General features: G+C 41.4%; 1 protein-coding gene across 4 annotated transcripts; it reads left to right on the forward strand.

The window, feature by feature from the left end:
* The first annotated feature begins 3,242 nt into the window (after positions 1 to 3,242).
* LOC117141127 (LIM/homeobox protein Awh) lies at positions 3,243 to 18,134 on the forward strand. 4 transcript variants are annotated; one of them, XM_033304450.1, is made up of 6 exons: positions 3,250 to 3,845; positions 15,009 to 15,190; positions 16,206 to 16,423; positions 17,194 to 17,427; positions 17,644 to 17,769; positions 17,939 to 18,134. In XM_033304450.1, exons 1-6 carry the CDS (start codon positions 3,840 to 3,842, stop codon positions 17,998 to 18,000), a joined length of 828 nt encoding a protein of 275 aa, XP_033160341.1. In that variant the 5' UTR covers positions 3,250 to 3,839; the 3' UTR covers positions 18,001 to 18,134. The 4 variants fall into 4 exon arrangements, with proteins under 4 accessions (XP_033160343.1, XP_033160344.1, XP_033160341.1 ...); XM_033304451.1 differs by having other exon boundaries at positions 17,194 to 17,415; XM_033304452.1 differs by lacking the exon at positions 17,939 to 18,134 and having other exon boundaries at positions 3,243 to 3,845; positions 17,630 to 17,652.
* The last annotated feature ends 1,965 nt before the right edge of the window (positions 18,135 to 20,099 follow it).

The raw sequence follows: 20,099 nt of genomic DNA on the forward strand, positions 1-20,099 counted from the left end.
TGGTTTTAGCCCCAGGCAATTAAGACATATTTTAGGGGTTGACCAGTGGATCTTAACATCTTCATAACACGCGCGACAGCGACACAAAGCCGAAAAAGGTAGCCACAGAAAATCGAACATGCCACCAACAGTTTTCCGAAAGACCTGTCCCAAAAACCCAACCAAGCGACCAACAAAAATAACTGAAAACGGAGCCAACAAATTACCCTGACATTTTCAGCGATCATAGAAGACGAGCACTGGGAGAAATTCTTTCTTTACAAGCTGTGTAACTTCACTTATTTAATTACTTTCTAACTCTTTAAGGGCACATATATTTTCCCAGTGCAACTTCATCTTCTATGAAGAGAGAGTTTCTTTTGGTCATCCCTTCGATCTTATCGCCGCGATCGGTATCTGCTTGGAGGCCCAGAACATAAATCTGCCAACAAAATGGGCAGATCCAGAGGGAGAGGCCGAAGAAACCAAACCCAGAACCCAAGCCCGAAAACCAGCGACTGCGACAGGTTGCAGCTCAATAAAGATCCAAATAAATATAATATCGCTGGTCTATGAGCCGAACAATGGGAGATATGAGAAGGATGTGTTCATTTAGGGTTAGGGTTCGCGGGTTCCAGTTCCATTTACCTGCCCGGGTTTCAACCTGTTCGAGGGCCAATTCGAAGGCGGTCGAAATCAAATGGCCAAGGCTTTTGTAAGCGGGTGACATTTAAGAATTATGGCATGTAAATGGAAGGCATTCCCGGAACGCCGATGCGTTGACAGCATCTCTTTCAGAAACCCCAACCATCGGATTACTTTTTGGTTCGGAGGGCTACTGTTAATCAATTTAGAGCCTCGAGGGTCGAGTTATTTTTATTTCTTACCAAAGTCAGATGCGGTCCAGGATAAGCAAAGGGCTGCGCTTCGATGTGCTGATTAATGGGCGATAGTCAAAGGTATTAGGGAAAATATGCAGATATGATTTTAATTAAGACATTTCTCTTTTAGTTTGCAAGTTGCAAAATTGCATGTTAACTGGATCATTTTGTCGGTTTAATGTTTAATCTTATTGTTGTATTTCTTCTAGGCGCTCTATTTCCCGTAATTTCCAGTTTTCAGAGCGCTTTTTTTGCGGCGCCCCACGGTGCGTATGCGTGTTAAAGCTACCAGCTGCTGTCGGACTTTTGGCTGCCTTTTGATAAATGCACCGCTATTAAAGTGCCGCCTTTGTAATGCGGAAACATCAAAGTGCACTTACACACACGCACTGCAAGGCAAACATTTGCATTCACACACACACACGCACATACACGCTGACAGAAAGCCATAAAAATCACTTTGTAGCCATGGAGGCGGTGCATCAGCGCAAACTATGCAACAACAACAGCGAGAAAAAGTGCAATGCAATCAATTCAAAGGGGCGAAAGGAGAGCGGAAAATCCAGTGGGCGGGGAAAGTGGGGGGTGTGAAGTTACACTTGAAAAAATATGACCAACTTGCTGACAATATGGAAATTAAACAACAAATGACAATACACTAAAGCAGTCTGCAGGTTTTATGACAGATATTTCTATAAATGCTTCACTTAAAGCTTATTTGCATTTATTTAAGCTTAAAGATATGTTAATTTTTTTCCAGTGCGGTGACAGGAGAACGAGAGCCAGCAGACAGCAGCATTTAATCCTGCAAAAAAGGCATTGCGAGGCAGCATAAAATGATGTTAATCCTTAAATAACGTGAGCAAAGCAAAAAGCGGAGAAAAAGTGGTAAAAACGGGGGCAGGCAGGAGGATTGGCGATGGAGGAGGTGGTGGAGGCCACTCGACTGGATGATGGCGACAGCCAAATGCCAATTGAATGCCAAGCGGCTTTAAGAGACAGCCCACGATCAAAGAGACAGTGAATGAAAAATGGTGCAAAGTAATGGTTAAAGTGCTCGGAATGGAAATCCTCAAGGGGATCGGTGGATGCACATAAAGCTTAAACTCGGGCTTAAGTCAAAGGATAAAGTTGAGTAACTGGAGTAACTTGAGGAGTTATTTAGCATCAAGGTATCATAAATTATAGTACTTTCTTCAAAAGTAATTTAAGTTTTGATTCAGAGATATTAAATAGACTTATTGTTAAAGCCAGGCAATTTAATTATGTCTTAAATAAAATAAATTTTTCTTTAACTTCAAACGCTTTTTTTTGAGTCACTTTGCTGCGCTATCATGTTTGGCATGCCATCACAAACAGCCAACAGAAATGAAAAATATTCAACCGAAAAGAGAGCAGCATCCACTGGCAACAACCCACATCCCCTCCATCAAGCGGTTTGACCCCAAAAAAGTCAAGTGCGGCGGAGCTCGAGTTCCGTTTTCCCACTTCCTTACTTCCTTCCTCGATGTTCGGGTTTTTCCTGGGCTTTTACTCACTCAGGCAGCAACAACGTCAGCAGGAAAAGCTGATATGACAGCAACATCAGTGGAAGTTATGGTGGAAATTATAGTAACAACAATAAATTTACTTAAAGAAGCATTTGCGACAGTAACAGCAGCAATATTATTGAAAGATACAAAAATTCAAGGGGAATCTTAAGTGGAAACATCCTGAGAAAAAGCAAAAGAGCTAGAAGCAACATAAGAGCAACATCTGTTTCAGTAACAGCAGCAACATGACAAGTTACTACTGCAACAGGAGCAACATTGGTAGGTTTTCTAGGCAAAAAACTCCACAACAGTGAAATCTTTCATGGGAAGAGCTGCTACAAAAGATACTGCTTTAGAAAGAACAGAAGATACAGTAACAGCAGCAACACGAGCCCCAAAAACAGCAGCAACATGACAGAAATTCCTCCGAGTAACAGCCATATCAGTAGAAATGGCATCCCAGGCAGCAGCAACATCGTCACCAGAGCAACACCCACCCAATTCGCGGTGCGATTCCACTCCGAATTTCGACTCGATTCAAGTGGCCAAGTTGGCACGCGCCGGCGCACTCAATTGGTGCACAGGCGGCGCGGACTGGGAAAGCACTCAAAATGGGGGACACCACTGCGGAACTCGTTATGCGGGGCGCAAAGGGGCGTGGCCAGGCGGGCCAATCACCACCATTCCCGTTGCGCCGACGACAGATGTGCGCTCAAAAACCAGTTGAGCGGGTTCTCGAGTCGAGTTTCGAATGGGACTGACTGGTGGTTGTGGTTGTGCGTACGCCACGGCTACGGCTGGTTCATCATCATACCTGTGGTGGTGGCGGGCCATGCCATGAGCATATGGAAACCGGGCGTGAGGCGAGCCAGTTGAGCACCACCACCAGATCCCTGAGCTCGAACCCCGAGCGCCGGCAGTTAACGCAGTGGCCTCGAAGCTGTAACAACATCTCGCGTCCGCTCGAACCGCTCGATCCGCTCCGCTCCGTCACGAGAAAAGCGAGAAGCGCTGAGAGTATCTGCAGTGAAACGTGTTATCGTGATAAGGTTCTACGAGTATTCCATGCCATAAGGTGTCGCACATTATTATATTGAAATCGAAACGCAACATTCGCCGTCGGCTGAGAAAGTGAACTGTTATCGAATGTGCTAATCAAAAACGAAAAATGTTGCAAGCGCCTGCAAATTGATTTCTATCTCGGATATGCGAATTTACACTGGTTATTAATAGATCTGGTTTAAGAATACGATTATATAAGCATCCTATGCAGACGACGGCTTCCGTGGGACGCTTGACAAACTGATCAAGTCGTCGTCGTTATCACCTATATCTCCTCATACTGGCTGCGATCGGGCTCGATTTCGATTCCCAGGCTAAAGCTGGCGACAGATTTTCGAGCAAGATACTTGGATTAACAACCGCCAAAATTGTGGAGGCAATTAAAATGAAGGTGAGTCTCGATTGGTATATAAAAGAAAATAAAGAAAATGTCACAGTAAACAAGTGGGATAAATTTGTAAATATTCTAAAGGAAAAAACAATTCACATTTTATATTGATTGTAAAAAATCAATTTTATTGCTATTGGAAAGAGGAAAGTTATCAAACTTTGTATTAAATATTTCTACATTTTATAGAAATACTATGGCACATTTTTATAAGTTAGTCTTTAATATTCTTTATTCTCTATTAAATTAGCCAGTAAATGTTGCATGTTCCACCCGTATTACTCGTCGTTTGAGCTTTTTGTTTGCACACCCCCCAAAATGAAGTTTCTGCTTTCCTTTTTAATTGCTGGACATAAAGTCCAGACCCCGAGTGACCCACAAATCAGTTTTTTATGTAGAGTTTCCTAGCCCGCTGCGAGCATTTTGGGCCAGAAAACGCAACAGGCGGCGTTTGCTCGACCGGAGTTAAGACAAAAACCGGAGCAAAACACTTCCAATTCAATTCGAAAAAGCCAGCACACTAATAACCGCTGGAAAACGATGAGTTTCCAAAAATATGGAGACGACACAGGGCGGTGAATATGAAAAGCACACAAATCGCACAGTGGGGTTCCCTTCGAAAACACTCGGCGAATAAAGCACAGATCGCAGCCCACACTTTTGGGTATTACTCGAATATTGGCTGTGAAATGAAGGCTGATATTCGGATGTATCTGCAACCAAACCCCAAAAATCGTATTCAACTTGGCCTTTTTTGTTTTTGTGTTGTATCTTTTCAAGACATTGCATTGATCGTGTCGCCTAGATGATGTTGCTCAATCCCTTGTTCATTCAACAACACACATATTTTTTGGTTTTTGAATTTCGAATTTGATTTTGACTTTGATTTTATTTCATACCCAGTCCGAAAACGTTTAATCGATTTTTACACCCGCTGTGCGACGGGCTTTTTTTGTTGTGTGTGAACCACCCACAGGATTTTTGAAAAATATTTGCCATGAGTCTGCAGAGAATCGATCATGATTTATGCTCGCCGATGATCGATTTGCCATGGCTTTGTTCGACGAGCATAATTTTCATTACCATAGCAAATTGGACAAGGTGCTGACGCTTATTGCTCTGCGATATAATTTTAATCGCCCGATTTTATTCAGCTAGATTTCTATACTTACCACGGTCATAAGGGGAAAAATCAGATCAGCGGGGCATCCGTTTACATCTCGAATCCAAGATAGGTCCAGAACTCAAATGTCAACAGTTCTGAGGTGCCGTCGATGGTCATGGGGCAAGGGGCAAGGGGGATTCTCGGCGAGAGACCTTTTCTTGACATCATCGATCTTGACCCGGCCCAGATGTTAGTGGATCCCCCCTGCACATATCGCCGCCCCGCTTTATCATCCAAATCCAAATCCGAAAATGACGCCACTAGGCGCTGCCTTATGAATATTCAACAAAGTATGGAGATGGAGTCTTTTTTCCCTGCTCTTAGGTAGTCAGTCGGAGAAAGAGATATAAAAAAGGCATAAATATTTAAGCGTTTAAATGTCGAATGCCTGCGAAGCAGCTATAAAAAACGTATATATACATATTTCAATAATCGATTTTTCATTAATAATTCACAAGAAAATTGAAAGATTGGAAAAAACTAAACCTCCCATAAATACATACACCAAAGATGTTTTTTGTGTAAGAAGTCGTTGACGCCTCCATTTGCGGTTTGATTGGGTATTTGGAGGCGAACTAAAAAACAGAGTGATTACAGAGATCTTAGGATAGAGCCTTTGACTTTCCATATCTCCATCTACTTATTAGCTTTGAGTGTTTAACAAAACACCTTTTGAGGATTACACGCCTAACTCCATTGTCCCATAATCCCGCACAAGAAACCGAAAAAAAGGAGCGCGTGCCGTTGGCCAAGATTTTCCTGCTTACCAAAAGGATGTTTTGCAAAACCAGCTGCCTGACCAGCGGTCAGCAGATTTTTCAGCAAGCCCCCTAATAATTGGATTCCCAAACAAAGGACATTCTCGAGAGTGTCCTGTGACCACTGGGCAAAAATGCCTAATTGTCAACGCTGACAAGAAGTCTACGCCTCGGTTCTTGTCTCCTTGGGAAAACAATGGGCAAACGGAAAATGCATCTTGACTTGAGCCAATTGCCCCGATCAGGGACAAAGAGAAACAAATATCACACCTTTGTTTTGAGCCTCGAATCCGTGTATGTATGTACATACCTATTGACAATAGATGCCAGAGTTCCTGGTCAGTTTTCGGTCGGGTTGCGCATGCGAATTGCAGGAAGAGATCGCCGGGTAGATGTGTCAAAATCGCAGCAGCATTTTTAGCAGGTAAATGCGAGAAGTCCCCTTCGAATGAATATCGAATGCAGGAGGCACAAGAGGTCCTCACAAAACCGCACAATGGAAGGCGAGTCGAGTGTCTTGCCATTGTTCGTTCGAGTGCATCCACAAAATAGTCCTTAAAGGACGCTTAGTTGGCCTACAAATGATGCATGGCCCCTGGGCCTGTAAAATTGTAAAATGCCACAAATCATTGCCACTCCTGTCTGCCGGCAACTCAAAAAAAAGAGAAAGAAGTCAAGGCAGATAGAGACCCAAACCCGCCCCTGGAATTTACGAGCCAACCCCTAAAAGCAAACCATTCGATTTGGATTTCTAGCAAAAAAATTCCAATAAATAAAATAAATGTCCTTTTGCCAGCTTGTCGCCTGAAAATATTCGCATTTAATTGCTTGACAATTGCAAATTGGCCAAAAAGGAATCGTTTTCGTATTACAAACTGTAGTTCGCTTACTATAAAAGTTATACCACATTTTTAAAAGAACTTGATTTTATATAAAATGTATAACACTTTCTAATATATGTATCGCTATAAATTGATTCGTTCTTGCCACTTTGTCACCGAAAAAAAATTTGTTTTTAATTGCCTGACAATTGCAAATTGAGCCGATTGAGGATTTCAATACCATTTTATCGATGGCATCTACGAACAGTAGCCAAAGTGATTAGTTTTAGGGAAGCGAAACTAGTTTAGAACCTCTTGGCCGTTTGAAACCCACCGCTAAAATCATTCAAAGTCACCCAAATAAATTATCGGCTAGAACTTTGGCGGTGGCCCACAAAAAACAACTCCGCTCTTGATTTATTGGCCCACAAAAAAAGGGGGGACAGAAATACAATGGCCGAAAGCTGGAAACTGAAATATGAAAATATTATATGTGTAATTTATGCAAAATGCAGATTTAGCTAATTAATTGTGGCCAATGCTCAATAAAAAATAAGAAATCAAACACGAAATCCCCCTAAAAACTCCGCACAAAGATGAGCTGTAGTAAAAAAAGGCAGACGACGACTCGAAATCAATAAAAGCCCAACTTATTGATGTTTAGTGGCTGTGACATGTTGACGAAAAGACAAAAGCATTTGGGATTTTCGGTTTCGGATTCACTCGATGCTCGTCGAGTCCCCAACTTTATGATGAATGCCTTAAAAATGCCAAAAAAAAGATACATATTCAAAATAAAAAGCACGAAACAAATACCAGAGAACGCGAAAAACGCGTGTCGAAATCGTTTGAGATACTTTAAGAGAACTTCGTTACGGCGATTTTCTCTCCCCATACTTTGAGTTTTGAGCTCTATTTGCACAACTGCCGACCGCTAAATTTATGCAAAAAAGGAAAAACTTTATTGTGGCAAAATAAAAAACAAAATAATCTTAATTGATAAAAAATGGCAAGCGAAATGTTTGCCGTACTTCCAATTGCGAGGGTAGCTACACCCATAAGCTCTGAATTTCCAGCTTGATGCAAATGTCTTATTGAAATTTATTGCCCAACAAATTGCATAGCCACAGGGCGCTGTATAAAACACAGTTTATGCATTCGAAATAAATTCGATGCAGATTATCTCTAATTAAGAGTTAATAAATGTGCAAGATCGGATCTCGATGGAAACATAGGAGCAGCATAATTTCATTTGGCATCGTTACAAACTATTGTATTGCCATGAATATAGATATTAGCTGATAACAAATCTGTGGTTATACAAAAGGGTTATCAATTATACGGAATACATATTAAATTTTTAAAAATTTCACCTAGTAATAGTTACCCTTGTCAGCTCTCCAATTAAAAGTATATAATAAATGCAAGTGGCTATAAATCTGCGTTTATAGAAAGAGTTCTATTCTGACTCCTCGCCACATTACCATATAATGCGACCTTATCAATTCAGAAGACAAAAGCCCGAAACTGTCGCGACTTATATAGTATAATTTACAAGTTCGTTTCGAATCGAAGACAGCTGCCGAAAGCCGCAAATGATTAAAACACGAAACAAGTTCAGGAAATCGCTGGTATCCAAATCAAAGAGTTTACCTGATAGATACTCATGTGTAGACGAAACAGAGGGCCCAGAAGCAAATCGAAGAGCCATTTTCAGTTTGCCACTGTCGTCTGAATATTTAGTTTATTTTGTGTTCGGACTCCTTGGTTTATGTTTTTGTTTAGTGTTTTCGGAATGTCGTCGACGCTGGTCGTTCGCTTTGAAATTTAATATCGAAACGTTGTCTATGCAAATGAACATTGCCACCTGTTTATGTTTATGGCCAGTGGAAATGGCAGGCCGAGGAGCGGAGGCTGAAAGCTGGAAGCCGGGCTCCAAAAACGGTATTAGCTGCATAAGTCGGGCGATCTATCAGCCGCGATCCAGAAGATCTGGCGGGGATTCTCGTTCTCCGAGTGGATGATCGTCAGCGGTGGAAAACGCGTGAGAACGATGCCCCCCGTATGCAAATCACTTTTCGACCTCAAAAGCCCCGCTTCGTAGCCCCGGACAAAATAAAATATACGAAAACTAAAACGAAGAAAGTATTAAAATGAAATTTATCTCGTATGCGAGCAGTCAACAGTTATAATAAAACGCGGCTGGGAGCGCACACAAAAAAAGGCCGGTGTTTGCCAACAGCAACATCTCCAACGAAATGGCTGTAAAAAGTCAACCAGACCAGTCCCAAAGAACCCAGATCCCAGAACACAGAGCTCAGAGCCCAAAACGATCCCATCCCATCTCGATCCGATCCGATGCGATCCAAAACCCGGAGAGATCATCTCGCGTTGAGTTCAGTTTTGTGTTTTGTAGTGTAATAAAGTGCGACATTTTAAGTCGAAGCTGCTCTTTGGGCCATAACTTGTCAACACTGGAATTGTGGGATACTGGGGTAAATTACACTGAGGGAAATACACTGAAAACGAACTTAAAGGCCTCAAAAGGTTAACTGTTTCTATATGTGAACAAAATATATCTTCTAGATAATTTTATGGTAACTTTTATAGACTTTAAAAGTTCTTATTGATCCAACTTCTTTCAGTGTAATATACACACCTAATATATACCCCCGAACCCCCATTTTACCCAGATCAACCGAGGCTTCGTCATCGTCAGAATCCCAGAAACCGAAAAGTTAAAAAAAAGAATGATATAAAGTGATATAAAACTCTTTATATATGCATATATAAAGTTTATATTTTAACACAGCTTTTTTCGTTTCGGCTCTTGGCGTTTTAACGATCGGTTGTATATTATCTTTAATAGATATTTCATTTGCATTTTAGTTACTTTTCGGCAATTGTCAATTAGCCACTTAGCGGCTCAAATGGAAAACCGACAGCTGCAAATCGAAGGGCTTTTCTTTTCGATATTTTTTGTTGGCTGTCGAGAATATTGGCTCTTTGTTTTGGGCCCATAAAAACGTTGGCGACTTTGGCTCGCAGCCATTTGGCCGTAAAATATTTTACGATGTTACGCCAATGTTAGCCCCACAACTCGATGCCCTGTACCCCTGACCCTTCCTGCCGCCCAATAGTCCACGCCTTTCCCAGATTCCCGGATGAATCCACCGACGAGTTGTCTGCCATCATAATATTTGCCTAGGCTGAGAGGCTCCACTGTGGATTTGGAGCTCCAGGGAGGTAGGGAGGGAGGGAGATGCAGTGGAGCTGTGTGTGCGTGTGATGTGCGAATATGTTGTGAAAATTGAATGGCATATGCACATTTTGTCGCCAGTGATAAAATTTAATAACGCTGATAAATTTAGCAAAAACACGCTGGACCATTGACATAAAGCGGTAATTAAGTTTGCCGGAGAGATGCACAAAGCAACAGTAACGCACTCGTAGTTGGACAGGTTTGCCTGAAAGTGCAGTAGGTATTCGATAAAAAGGAAAAGGAAATAAATTAAGAACATACTTTCAAAACATCTCCATGCAAATGTCAAATGGTGGCCAAAAAAAAGGATTAAGAAAATAAGGTTCTAAGCTTATAGATGACCATATTGATATCTGCATTGTTGACATTCTTTGAAATCCTAGGATTACTTAGTCAGTGCGCACTGTATTCCCATAGAAATGCATTCCCTTTTCATCTCTGTGGCCGTTTTTGTTGGCTGCCCAGTTATAGCAGCCCATTAATTTGATTGGATCAATGGGCGCGACAACAGCAACAAAGGCTATAGACTATATATATATATGGATATGTATATAAATGGAGGAGTATATGGACCAAAGGAGTGAAAGAGTTGGTCCACGACATTACCATTAACCGCTTGCCGATGAAATATTTGTAAACATTTAGCCAATTTATGGAGCGTGCTCGTATTATGGATATGGATGCTTTTATTCCACCTTTTTTATTCTGTATTACTTTACTCCAGATCGTGGGCGTTTGTTGGCCGCTTCCATTCATAAAGAGCAGTTCGTGGTGCCATTAAATAACAATCAGATGCGAAACGATGATCCCAACTTAACGCCAAACAAACGCCGACGTGTTAACTTTTTGGTAGTCATATTTTAGCATAATTCAATATATTAGGGCCCACGCAACGCGGGATAACACAAAAAAGTAGCTCTAATTAAAAAGCGATACGCCTTTTTGGAAAGTCAGCAAGCAACCAAAATATATATTTATTTGACAGACGCCCGTTGAAAATTTTCATGGCGCATAAATCAGCTAAAAAAAAAGAGTTTACACAATAAAAATATTGGAAATAAACCGAGCAGCCTTCGCTGCGATTTGTTGTTGAAAAGCAGCTTAAGTCGAGAGATCGAAAGGCCTTAGGAAAACATTTGCCAAAATCCGTTCAAGTGACAAGTGGCCAAGTTGTTGTTATAACTGCTTCGATATCGGCCAAAAAGATATGTCCATTGTGGTTGTCTGCTATCAAGCGGCTTTTGTTCGCTTGTTTTTCCATCTATCTATGTATCTATCTATCTGTCTTTTTTTGGGAGCACAACATTCTCACGGTGGATAGAAAACGCAAGGAGATGACAAGTCACAACCGGAGAGAAACCAATTGAGTGCCAATGGCTTTTGTCATCAAACCAACGATCCATCCATTGATATAGCAATCGATATTGGTTCGGTAGTCCCGCCGATGATCGCTCAATTTGCGCAATGACGTGAAAGATTCAAAAAGATTCCCGGTACAAAATTCGGAAGGTAATCGATCTTCTAGGCGTGTCCCCACCTATGTATGTATCTTTTCGAACCAAAGATGATACAGTTCTCAACTCAGCCCAGCTACTGGTTGCAATATCATCTTTTTTTCTTTTCTGAGCACCTTGCTGGGCAGATATCTCTATCTATGCATATCCCTGTGGAATGGGTAGAATTATAAACTTTATTGCATACTCTTCATGTGTCTTTTATAGTTCTGTCTTGGCCTTTTGTTTTTCCCACTTTTATACGACTGCCAGTCGGGGTTATTTACGACATTTCGAGCCAAAAGTTGCAAGGTGCAAGTTTTAAATTGTGGAATTTTTATGAGGGCCTCGCCTGGCCTGCGTAGTGTGCTTATATAACATTGGGTATTCATAGCAAATAATAACAATAAAAGGCACAGAACTAGCCACGGTCCCACAGATAACCAGCGAGATCTTTTATCGCACATTGTAACCCGCAGAGATCCGGCGAATTCATCATCTTCTATCAATTCTGAAAATCTTTGCCACTTCAGTCTGCCCAGATGGGGGTTCTTAATTCGACTTATATCTATCTTATAGATGAGTATCCTTGGTAGTACTGACACACTTTAAATCCGCTAACATCATTAGGCATCTGATAAATAAAGGTATTTGCTCATCATCCAAATCCATTCAGCATTTATTTTTGGCCTACTAAAGCCATTTTCCGCACTTTATTCTGTCACCCAGTCGGGAAAGTTTCCACGAATTCTAAGCCCACAAGAAACCCATTTTGAATTCATGGGCAGATTTATGCAACTCGCATTGAAATGCGCACACAACCGCAAAAGGCTCACGAGACACTCACGAGTAAATTACAGTCAAATGACATGCTCGCCAAAAATGCCACTTCAAATGTGTCCTTCTGCCGATTCCCTGCCCCTCTCCCCTCCTCTCACCCCTCGGCCATCCATCCGCCTATTTTGTCCTTCTGACAACTGACATATTTTCAAAAGTGGGCATAGACATGACAACAACAACAACAACAATTGCATGTGTATAACCAACAAGCTGCAGGGAATTGGAAGTGCGATTTCGGGTCTGAGACACTGCGAGAAATGTATCTAAATATATATAAACTAAATATTTATACTTAAAACCCTATGAATATTCGCATCTACAAATATTTGAAATATTTAAATTTATATTTATATTTCCAAACGAATTTTTTTGAGTGCATTGAAGTCACTGTCTCAGCCTCCGTTTTTGTGTGTTAAAACGGGCGTTGGGAAAACAAATTGCTGAAAACACCCCTCGTACCGCTTCCCTTACCTTTCCTTACCACACCCCACCCCACCCCTCCACAATTTTCCCGGCAGTATTCGGCCTTGTTGTTGGTTGTGTTTTTCGGGCGCGCAATGTGAAAAGTTAAACGAAAGTGACAGGCGACGCCAAAGAGGAGGGATGTGGGTTTGGGATTGGGACTGGGATGTGGTAGATATGGCAGAGCGCAGGCTCGTCCAGGGAAAATCGGGTGGTTGAGGGGCATTTGTGGGCATGGTGTGGTATCTATGGGTCGGGGGCTTGACTGCCGACTACCGCTATTAAACGTGTCACATATACACGGCGGAGTTGAAAAGTTAAATGGCAGCGGCTGCGCGTTCAGACGGCCATGTTAGGATGTAGTTATTTAATGTCCACGGAACACGCACAGATACAGATACAGATACAGATGCAGATACAAGCTCACATGTTGCTCATTTTGATGGTGGCCATATTGCATATTTCGGTCGGCCGCAACCCCCCTTCAAACGCGGGCCATGCTAGTAGATACATTTGTATCTGATAGTTTGCGGCCTGTCATAAATTATTCTCATAGATATCTATTACCCAAGGGGTATGCTCTCGGTTATGCGCTGTTTTTTCTTGAGCTCTGCGCTTCGCTTCGGCATTGTTTTATTAATTGCCTTAGTCGCAAATGGCGGGCCCTTTGATCGGGTTATAGTCACGGCCAAAGGTTTTATCTCGTCTTTATTTGTATTTATTTTCCGGCGGCAACAGAAGAAACGAATTCGTCAGCTAAGTTAACAACAAGTTGCCATAAGTTAAACGACAATTATTTGTGTCTACAATTGTTTTCTCAACGCCAGTTACCAACAAAAAAACAAAAAAAAACTGCCAGCATGTATTTTCCCTGCCATTTTTGATTAATGGAAAAACTTCGTTTCGCATTTCCTTGCCTGTTGCGTTAATGAATGAAAAGTACATAACCGCAACGCCGACCATTAATTAAACGCTTCAAGTACTGCATTCAATTCTTTTTATTTGAGCGTTTAAAATTCATCCCAAATTGCACATCATAATCAACAATAACCAGATCGAGCAATTGAAATGTTTTTCAATCAAAAGAAAGATAATGAGAAGGCATTAACATCGATTGAAGTGTTCTTTGATGGGCGACCGAAGGGGGGATAAGTAAATTATTCCAGTTTAAAAATATAAAATACAAAATATTTTCAATATTAAGTGGGTTACTTTTCCAGAGGGTTTTTTCTATGTAAATAATATATGCAAATTAAAAAGTACATTTCAAATGTCTATAAATCAACCGGATTTACTTTCACTTCTTATCTTATCTTCGCTTGATTTATTTACAATTTAGTAACAAATTATATTGGACACTTTAGATATATCACCTGCAATAAATTCACAACAAATAATTCAACTTTGCTAAAAATATTCTCAATTGCATTTTTGCTTCAACTTTAATTTTATTTTGGCACCTTTTGAGTACCTAGTGACATAAATTTTGAAAAATATCTTTACGGATCATATATCAATTTAAATTTTATACATGCAGTCGGTCGAAATTCCCATTTCATTATACACTTGTTGAATTTACCCGCCTTAATTAATTAATAATGCAATGCAATGCAGATTTTGCAGCCGTTAAAATATTTGTTGAAATCAACACTTTACGCTCAGCACTAAAAAATCAATTAAGAAAGCCACAATCTAAATAATACGGCTAATACGGCGGATTATTTTTCGCTTCGGTCTCTTTTTTGTACTTTATGAAACGCAATAAAATTTGTTGGAAACACTCATTTAAATCGGCGTAACATGCAGGCGATACATTGAATATTCATAAGATCGATCTTCGGATGGGTCGATAAATTTCACATTTTGGGGACTTCGGAGTGAAGCAGTTGCCGTCGCAGCCACAATAACACTGATATCGCCAACAACAATTAGCATAACATTTTTAAATTTATGGTTCAATTTTTGAATAAGAGCGAATCGGAGTCGAAAAAATCGAAAAAATCGAAAACGAAAACAAAACAAATCGCCGCGCGAACGAAACTCGTCTTTTGTGCGGCGATTGAAATTTTTTAATATACATAAGTTAAATGCTGCAGCTAAGAAATAAAACAGAAGCCGCCGGGACATTTGCCAGATTTATTGAACGATTTCATTTGAAGGCACAACAAAAGAAGAAACAAATCCGACGGGCGCTACGATCTCAGATCAGATCGCATATTTAGCTAGCTTTTCGTATTTCAGACCTGGTCCGGTTCTCAGGTCTCTGTGTGATAATAAAAAGAGTCACCAGAATTTGCATAGAAAACTTGTCCCACACACCCAATGCTGACCACGATTTTCATTTTATATTCCCGCTCTCTTCCAGACTGAGCTGCGTTCCTGCGCAGCGTGCGGGGATCCCATCTCGGATCGGTTCTTCCTGGAGGTCGGCGGCTGCTCCTGGCACGCCCACTGCCTCCGCTGCTGCATGTGCATGTGCCCCCTGGATCGCCAGCAGTCCTGCTTCATCCGGGAGAGGCAGGTGTACTGCAAGGCCGACTACAGCAAGTGAGTATAGGAAAACGTTTAAATCAAATATATATCTATACAAATCTAGAACCTAATACCAAGTTATAGTTTGCTCATGATTTGAATTAGATTTTCCACCGCGTGGAATTTCACTTCAGTTAAAGAAACTGCCCCCTTGAACTTTCGAAAAGTTCCAATTGATTTTCCAACTCGATTGTGTATGTGCACAAGTGTTTCCCGAATAGTTTCCCACACATCTTCTGTCCACCTGGTTAATTGTAATTGTAACAATTCGACAGCGTTTGCGACTTAATCCATAAAGTCAACAGCGACAAAGATGCGGCCAAAACGTAACGAAATGGAATGAAAACTTTACGGGGAGAGAATGCAAGTTGCAAGCTAAAAAGTATCTGGCAGATACAAATAAAAACAGAGCGGGGGAAACGTAGGAAAACGGTGTCGACGTCGAACGAAATGAAAATAAACAAACAGACGCGCCGTGAGATGCTGTAAAAATATTTATTTTTCAAGTTAAGAATTTTAAGTGTGCATTGCCCGATGGAGACATCATCCAGCTTCGGCTTCACCATCGGCATCCCATCGCATCGGTTCGCATTGGAGGTGAACCCATCCCGAGAAAACCCATCACCAGGCACATCCGAGTCATGCTCTGGCCATACATTGTTGTGGCTGTTGTAAAAATAAGCTTAAAAGCTAACAACAAGCCACCGAAAGTTGCCGACTCATTTGGAAAAACGTTGGCCAGGCCAGCCACTTCCGCTTGGAAAGCGCTCCGGCATACAGGAAAATACTCAACCATATCGGATTGATAAAGATGCCTCCGTTTTCTCCCATATCTAAATGTGCATTTGATTCAAATTAAACATCATTTGCATCTGATACTACTACTTATTCTTACTTTTGAATGAATATTGCAGCAGGTTCTGGTGTGCGTTTAATAGCTCATTAATTTATTTAGACACTCACGATGTATTTTTCAATTTTTATCACTTATTAAGCCCACTGATTGCTATTTCCTCTCGTTTAATTGCAGAAATTTCGGCGCCAAGTGCTCCAAGTGCTGTCGCGGCATCTCCGCCTCGGATTGGGTGCGTCGGGCACGGGAGCTGGTCTTCCACCTAGCCTGCTTCGCCTGCGACCAGTGTGGACGCCAGTTGTCCACCGGCGAGCAGTTCGCCCTCATGGATGACCGGGTGCTCTGCAAGGCTCATTATCTGGAGACGGTCGAGGGTGGCACCACATCGAGCGACGGTTAGTGTTTTACTAGGGTTTTACTCACTACGAGTGCAAAACAAGTTGGAAACATGCTGCACGCTTCAGCGGCAGAACGGTTGCCAATTCGGGACGCTTCACTGTGAACGGTACAGTGAAGCTGCGCCAGAGCTAAGCGCCAGCCAGTCGCCACTGACGAAATCGTGTCACACTCGTAAAAAACAACTCGGCAGTTGATTTCTTTCCTTCTCTGAGACGACGTGATCGGCTTGTGAATGTCGTAGCCGAGTTCCCCAGCCCAAAGACCCCATCTGCAGACCCCTGAAAACCCCAACTCCTCCCCGGATGGGGCAGACCACCGTGTCCGGTCACAGTGGCCACATAAAGCATGGCAGCAACAACAGCAGCAGCAGCAGCTCTATAAACCATAAACACTTTTTGACGTTTTCAATTTGGCCGACTGTCAAAATGCTTTTAGACCGGGCCTAGAGTCACTGGGAACTTTTCAGTTAAAGACCTTTATGGCTTACACGCACTTGAGACTGCTCAGAATTCCCTTCATGACGTGTCATTCTATAAACATTGTAATTAAAATAAATTTTTGATTTGCTATGTAATATTTTCAAGAAATATTTCATCAAAAAAATATAATTTACTATAAATTTGAAATAATTGTAAACTGGCAGCATCTAGTTTGTGTACATAAGATACTCTATCTTGGACAACTTCGTAGATACTTTAGGTCCAGTTGTAATTGCATTTCTGATCTGCCTCTTATTTGATTTCGAATTTTATTTTTCCCATTCCAGAGGGCTGTGATGGCGATGGTTATCACAAGAGCAAGACGAAACGGGTGCGCACCACCTTCACCGAGGAGCAGTTGCAAGTGCTGCAGGCCAACTTCCAGATTGACAGTAATCCGGATGGCCAGGATCTGGAGCGGATCGCCTCGGTGACCGGTCTCAGCAAGCGTGTGACGCAAGTGTGGTTCCAGAACTCGCGGGCGCGTCAGAAAAAACACATACATGCTGGTAAGAATAAAAGTAAGTAGTGGATTAGTGCCGCATGCATCCTCCCAGTCCCCGTTCAACCCGCAGATCCTCCTCTAGAGTATCCGTAGAAAAAGTAGAACCCGACCGTCCAGTATACTCATTTGACTCCAAACCCCCCCGCCCAATGAAATCCTTACGAGCTGCCAACACAGTACTTACAATTTCTTCTGTTTTCTTCTACTTTCAACAAACGATTTTTGATTGCAGTACGCGAACCGGAAGGAAGCTCATTTGCGCGTCATATTAACCTGCAGTTAACGTATTCATTTCAGAATAACGCACAGAACCCAATGCATTTGAACGGCTCTAAAGCGGGTCTATACCCGACTCATGGTAAGAAATCATATACTTTCGAAAAACCTTAAGTTCAAAAAGAAATGAATGGTTTACTATAGTAAAAAGATATACTTGCAATGGGGATTGTGGTTCATTTAAGCAACTAAAAGTATACATACCAAAGGGAACTATCTAACAAAAGAACATTACTCTCGTCTTCTTGCAGAATCCTCTATGGATGAATTGTCGCAGGACTCCAGTGTGCACTGTATGCCCAGCGAGGTGTGACTGGAGCAATCCTCGCCAGCTCGAGCACATCGCTAGCTGACTGGCCACCCACAAAACGTCCTTTCCTAGTCAAAATTTATGTAATGCGTCCACACGAAAGCAGTTTCGCAATAATCACACAATTCAATCCGGAGTTAAATAGAAAAAGAAAGAATCCTTCAACATCATACAAAGCAGTCCCAGTTTTTAGGCTTTGAGCAACCCGAACGAACCACCCAACGTCATCACAGTGAAATCTCATCATAAAAGACACAGCAAACAAACAAACAAACATTCCTGCATTGTAGTCTAAGGAACTGCAGCTTAGTTAATTTAATTTAAATGAAATTTAAATTTAATTTAGTTTAATGTTCAGTAACCGATAAGTGTTTCCCACATCATTCAACTCGAAGATTGATAACTGCTTGCCAAGGCTCCTGTAATATATTTATGCGTATGCCTAACCAATCATTGTCGTATATTTACCATGAGAAACGTTGTTATTGTTTATTTTCTTGTTTTCTAAATGTATAAAAATCGATATAAATATATATATATATAAACTTAGTTCCATAGTCGTACCCTAAATATAGCTGGCCAGGCAATTTGTATATAGTAATGATAGCCGAAATTGATAAGCAACGCAGAAAACAGTTAATGAGAAGAAACTACACAGCTAAAAACTAACATTTAGTTAACAAAAATTATAAAATACAATTAAAGATGAACCGAAATCAATTAAAAAAGAAAAACAAATTAAAGAGAAAACAACTTTTTCAAAAACAATTCAGCCCAGTGTTGTAAATTAATTGGAAGTGGAGAGGAAGTGTTAAAGCGATTGAATGGATGAATCGCAAAGGACATTATACCATTAGTGAATGTATTCTCGAGTGAAGTGTATCTGTAGCTCTTCGGTATTTGTTTTGCTATTAGCTAACTTCTATTGATTGAAATCTTCTGCTAATACCTTAATTTCTATCAATTTGATCGTTTGCTAATGCCAATCTCTTTGGGCAACACTCGAAAACGATTTCCGGTGCAGCTCGATCGCTCGATCGTTCGATCATCAACCTGTGCCCCACCAGCGATCTTTTGAAGAAGCATCTGCCGCAGACAGTGTGACGACTACTTTTGAGTCCGAACTGCGAGATCCGCGTTCGGATCACATGCACATGGATTGTGGGCACTCGAGGTGCCAGTCATGTGGCTGGATTCTAGTGTTGCACTTCAGGCTATGCGAGCTAAGTGCATCGAGAGAGAACCGAAGGCATTAATTGAATTATAAGCCTAGATTATGCAGAGGTTTCCTGCCCAACATCCAGCTGTTCGGATAAAGCAATTTGTGTGGAAGATCATCGCGATGATCATGCTTATTGGGATCGAGAGTGGATAAGGTATTGGGGATTTGGATTCGGGTTCAGGTTCGGGGATTCGGAATGGGAATGGGAATGGGCATGACTGGGCAGGCTCTGGGTACTGCACTTGTTTGTAATTCCTGTTGTTGGTTTATAATTGTGCGATCGCATTGCAGACGAAAAGGGCTTTCCATAGCACGTTACAAAAATATCAACAAATCGTCATCATTAATAATGATCACTCCGGGCTATGGTTGCTACTACACGGAAACCAAAAAGTGTTCAAAATAGTTATGGATTTACTTGTAAAATAGAGTATAAATTATTACTCGAAGGTAGTATATAATTGAGAGGTAAAAATCGTTTGATATTTTTGAAACGTTCTGATGTGATTTTCAACACTGCAACTCCTTTTTTCAACCATTGATATAGTTTTTCTTTCAGTGCATATATTTAGTGTTTGTGTGTGTTTATTTTTCGGGCTGCCCGGTTCATTTGTCAAATTTCACCGCGCCCCCAAGTGATCCCCGGGAGATATATCTCGAGATCTGTTGCTCGGATCGGATCTCGTGTTGTTGCCGTTGTTATTTGAGCAAACATTCAACACTTGAGCCGAGAGATTTTCGTGGCCAGGTCCAACAACTCAATTCCCAGAGGCCCCTTGCCCCTGCCACTGCCCCTGCCCCAGCCCCTTGCCCCTGCCCCTTCAACTCTCCCTGCGCGGCAATGAAATTATGAATGATGTGATACTTTTGCCATTGAGAT

Source organism: Drosophila mauritiana, chromosome 3L (genome assembly GCF_004382145.1).
Source record: "Drosophila mauritiana strain mau12 chromosome 3L, ASM438214v1, whole genome shotgun sequence".
Taxonomy (NCBI): domain Eukaryota; kingdom Metazoa; phylum Arthropoda; class Insecta; order Diptera; family Drosophilidae; genus Drosophila; species Drosophila mauritiana.

Bases quoted from the DNA above. Each gene is read 5' to 3' on its own strand.
- LOC117141127 (XM_033304450.1), top strand. The intron at 16,424-17,193 runs GTTAGTGTTTTA...TTCCCATTCCAG, and splicing joins TGGCACCACATCGAGCGACG to AGGGCTGTGATGGCGATGGT. The intron at 17,770-17,938 runs GTAAGAAATCAT...GTCTTCTTGCAG, and splicing joins GGGTCTATACCCGACTCATG to AATCCTCTATGGATGAATTG.